Below are 4,812 nucleotides of genomic sequence, written 5' to 3' on the forward strand. Positions count from 1 at the left end.
TTGTGTTGTTTTTTCTTAATAAAAAGACATTAGATAAAGATTAAGGTAGAGCTGGTAGAGTGAAGACAGGAACCATCCGATTTATTGTAAGGCATCTCTAGGTCGGCTCTTTAGCAACACAAAGTGCTCGACAAAAAACATTTTATTATGATGGCATTAAAATTAAGTTTTGAACAGGTGTTATATATGACTTATCTTACATCCTTACTTGTCTCACCTTGATTAATACAGAAGGCCTAAAAAGGCACAACAGGCCAGGAATAAAAAACAGTGAAACAAATAAAGTGGAAATAAGGCTTTATACCTACTCTGTGAGGTGTATATAAATTATACTTGTGTTTTGCAAAATACCATTTTAAATACAATCTTAGAATTCACCGCAATATGACAACTATTTTCTGCCTGCAAAAGATATACAGCAGGAAGAGAACATTGTTAATGCTATTTTCAGAGTAGTAACATGAAAACACTTGATAACATGAGTAGGAACATTTAGCAAACAAGCATTATTTTCACATTTTAGAGAAGAAATGTTAACAGACATGTTTTTCCTTTTAAAATAATGCAGTTGGATTAAAATTTTCTCTAAATTCTAATTAAAATATTTGCATTATGTTGTCTGAAATTCTTTCTGTGAGGCTTTGGAATAAGCAGAATTTGGAACATTTGGAAAGCAACTCTAAGAACATTTTGAAAATGTGCATTCCTGCCATTTTGAAACTACGACAGTTAGAACTTTTTGACAATCTGCAAGAATAATCTGGAAAAATTACATTTTGGAGGGAAAAAACAAAAACCTGGAAGGCACCTGTGCCAAGCAGGCAATCATGATTAAAGAGAACTCACTGATTGATATTAAGTCCCCTTCAAAGTCGATCAGTTTTTTCAGAAGCATGGAGACGTGTGTGTCGACTGCAGAAGACTTCTTCTGGACCATCACACCTTACTTCTTGGATACAACCTTGTCCCTTTCCACTCTTTGCTCCCAATGTTTGGGGTCAGGCTCTGAGCAGAGGAAATCCTCAGGATGGAGTGAAGGTGCTCATCAGTCAGTGCATTTACATGGCACTAGAGAAATTCAAATTATTGCCTTAGTCCGATAATGATCGGAGAACTCACGTGCATGTAAACACCTTAGTCAGTTAAGACGAGTTCTATGTGATGTTTAATTTATTTTCATCAAAGAGAACAGTTGCAGGTATGTGCTGCCAAACACGGGCCGTTTACACAGGAAGAAAATGCGTTTACACTAGGGGTGTGAATCTTTCACTCACAAAACGATATTTGATGATGACTTCGTGTAAACTTTACACAAAGTCGTCATCAAATATTCTCCTGTTTAGACGGAAACGACTGAAAACGATGTAGTACCTATGCCAGGCCTGGTGTGGCACTGCAAGTTTACTTTCTGAAGGCAGAAGAAGGAGAAGAACATCTGAAGCACACCAAGTGGAATAATCCCTCTGTCAAGATATTGTTCCACCTAGTTAATGTAAAGATTTAAGCTTTTTAAAGATTCAAGAGAAAGATTTTAAGATCTATATAAAATTAAGACACAAATAAGTTCTTATCATATTTATCATTTTGCACAAAAGATTTGAAATTATGCAAGCAGCACACACTTTAACATAATTACAGTGTTGATGAAAAATGTATTCATCCTTTACAGAGCACTGTTAATACATGTGTAGCAACAAGCTACAAACCGTCCACCCTCAGGTCAGCTAAATAAACTCTGATTGACTTTGCACTGTGAAATGATTCCCTCACAATCGACAAATGAGTCTCTTTCTCAACCACTGCTGGGAAATTATACACTACTGTAGCTGTGTTTATACATTAGATTGATTGCAATGTCATGATGATGTTTCGTCTTGAGCCACAGATGGCATCGGCCATGCAGGTCATCCTGTTGGTTGCTTTGGTGAACCAGCAATTTCACCTAATGTACTGCTAAGGTTAGTAGCAACCTCCAAGTAGAAGATCTATTTGAGTGCAGTATTTTCTTTTAAACAGAAAAAGTTTGTTGGTCAAAAGTGTTTTTTGACCAACAACAGCTTTCAACAGCATACACACTTTTACCATCGACTCTCGTCTCTTGTTCAAAGTTCACACACAGCAAACAGATGCTGGAAATATGATGGAATGGTGGATGGATCCAACATAGGATGCAGATCAAGACAATCACTAGATTACTCATTGTGTGCCAGAGGTCACAGCCTGTGTCTGAGCAAGCAGTGTTGTTGTTTATTGTTTTGTTTTTTTTTATTATTATTTTAGCCAAATTGGAACCAGCACATGCCTTTCACTATTATGCTCCCATTTACTTGCATGTGAGAAAACCTCAAGACTAGATATTTGATCTTGGTCTTTTTGACATTAAATTACATTGAGATTAGTTTAGATTTTCTGGAAAAAAAAAAAAAAAAAACTCCTTTTATGAATCAAAAATGTATCAATTGAAAAGGTGGAGCCTGACATCTCTCTTGGTACTTTCTTTACAGGCATGTGTTGATGGCTCCCAACCTACTGCGGGTTGGAACCACGGAGAACATCTTTGTGGAGTGTCAGGACTGCACAGGAGGAGACATCCAGGTGGACATCAGAGTAATGGCACATCCAGCAAAAGACAGAACACTCGCAACGACAATTGTGACCCTGAGCAGAATGAACAACTTCCAGGCACTGGGAAAAATAATGGTATACGAAATGCTGTTTTTCTGCACAGATGTTAGAAATACATGCAGACAGCCAGTAAGCCACTACTAGCAGTTCAGGGGTCATAATTTATTTCTTGAGACAAATCAAATATATTATATCGGCATTAGCATCAATGGCTCAGTGGTAATATCACACACTGCAACTTAGTCTTGTACATTTTGATCTATCTATCTATCTATCTATCTATCTATTGTGGAAAATGTAAAGAAAAAGTATTTAGAAATAGTAGTTTGGCATATACACTACAAATAGTAAGCTAGCAAATCTGTGAGCTATCTGGAGCACTCATAAAGTGTCTGGGGTTCATTTTCCTGGGTTTAACAACTTGTATGCAACTACATCCCTCCAGACATATATGGAATGCAAGTGGGGTGCAATTACAAAGGCCTCACCAATGTCTCACCATTATTTCCCCGACAATAAGCATAATGTCTTTAAACATGTTAAATTTGATTCATTTTAAAAATCCGTCAGGGTAAAAGGGGAAGCCCTTGGAACAGTTCCACAAAACCAAACCAATGCCAGTCAGGAGCAGTCTCCTCTGAAAGTTTTGGCTCTTCTTTAGATCTGAAAAATGTTTTCCACCTCTGAGAAAACGGAAAGCCCTGCTGTTGCCCCTGCAGCAATTACATGCAGCCATATTCAGGCTTGGCTTTTTACCAAATGCACTAGGATTGGCCTTAAGTATACACCCAGATGTTATATTTTGTTTTAACCATATCACTGACTGCTTGGTGCAGATTTCTGCACAGGACTTCAGCAGGAATCCACGTATCAAGCAGTACGTTTACCTGGTGGCTGTGTTCCAAAACGGGCCCCGACTGGAGAAAGTGGTGATGGTGTCCTTCCAGGCCGGCTACATTTTTATCCAGACCGACAAGACTCTCTACACACCCGGCAGCGACGGTGAAAGGTCCCAAATGTTATCAGGTCGACCTGGTTATACTCCCATAGCATTAGAAGCTTAAGTTGGACACTTGCTTGTTTACAGTTCTTTACAGGATTTTTGGTTTGACACCCGGCATGGAGGCAGTGGAGCAGAACTCTAGTTCTGATACCGCTGTTCCAGTCGACATTGAGGTAGATTTTTTCTTTAACTGAGTGAATAACATTCAATGTTAACCAGTAACATCGGAATGAAATGGGACATTTACCATCATTTGTTGAATCTTGATTATTCTCAGATCCCCGATGGCCTCTTTTTGCCTGCGCACCCAGTTTCTCTGGATTCAGCAGTGGGACATTGACGGTTTAGACTGCCTGAAATTGTGAGGTAAGGTTCTTACTCATTACTCATTAATATAGTTATTCTGCTTTTGCAAATTACCTGAATTTTATTTTCTTGAGATATGTGCATTGAGGTGCAAATTCACAAATTCAGTCACATCACAAATTCAGTCTGTGTTGTTGGTCAGTAGTTTATAGTTTTGATGAAGTGTGTGTCTCTGCTGTCTCTCTGCAGTTTTGGCATTTGGAAGATTGTGGCAAAGTTTTCAAACAACAGATATCACAGCTTTTCCGCAGCGTTTGAGGTCAAAGATTCTGCTAAGTCCCCCACTAGATGCACTGTTTGAACACCCATCACTTGCTTGCTGACAAATCATCTGAGAAATCCCCTTTGACTTTTCAGTCTTGCCCAGTTTTGAGGTGAAACTTACACCTGGGATGAAATTCTTCTACGTGGACAGTGAACAGTTGACCGTCAGAGTCGAAGCTATGTATGTAAAAATGTTGTTGTTTTGATTTTAAAAGACCTCAGAAACGTGACACAAGTCATCTCCTTCACTCAGTCATTTAAAGAATACAAAATGTACTTGAGGGAAACAAGGTGGTGCAGTGGCTAGTGTCAAAGCAAGAAGGTTGTGGGTTTAATTCCCATGGACTCAATGCTCCCCCAAGACTCTGAGTGCAGTAAATAAAGTATATGTTGTTAAATGGAGTGGGTACAGACCAGTAGTGTTACTACACAACTGAAAGAAGGTGTGTGTGTGTGTGTGTGTGTGTGTGTGTGTGTGTGTGTGTGTGTGTGTGTGTGTGCGCGTGCGTGTGTGAACAATGTAAGACAAGATAACAAGGGAGAAAGACCCACAA

At 38.9% G+C, this 4,812-nt stretch overlaps 1 protein-coding gene across 5 annotated transcripts in view; it reads left to right on the top strand.

Moving 5' to 3' along the window:
• Positions 1-1,936: 1,936 nt before the first annotated feature.
• LOC142897725 (complement C3-like) overlaps positions 1,937-4,812 on the top strand; it is a 5,461-nt gene continuing 2,585 nt past the window's right edge. For 2 of the 5 annotated variants that reach the window (XM_076040246.1, XM_076040261.1), the window contains exons 1-4: positions 1,937-1,958; positions 2,505-2,700; positions 3,462-3,801; positions 3,906-3,989. In XM_076040246.1, coding sequence (XP_075896361.1) covers positions 3,913-3,989 — 77 coding nt within the window. In that variant the 5' untranslated portion in view covers positions 1,937-1,958; positions 2,505-2,700; positions 3,462-3,801; positions 3,906-3,912. Of the gene's footprint in view, positions 1,959-2,504; positions 2,701-3,461; positions 3,802-3,905; positions 3,995-4,183; positions 4,287-4,812 lie in introns of those variants that run through there. The other 3 variants (XR_012928487.1, XM_076040276.1, XM_076040254.1) reach the window with 3 other exon arrangements.

The sequence above is a fragment of the Nelusetta ayraudi genome, unplaced genomic scaffold, assembly GCF_046127955.1.
Source record: "Nelusetta ayraudi isolate G7.1 ecotype Tasmania unplaced genomic scaffold, CSIRO-AGI_Nayr_v1 ptg000004l, whole genome shotgun sequence".
NCBI lineage: Eukaryota > Metazoa > Chordata > Actinopteri > Tetraodontiformes > Monacanthidae > Nelusetta > Nelusetta ayraudi.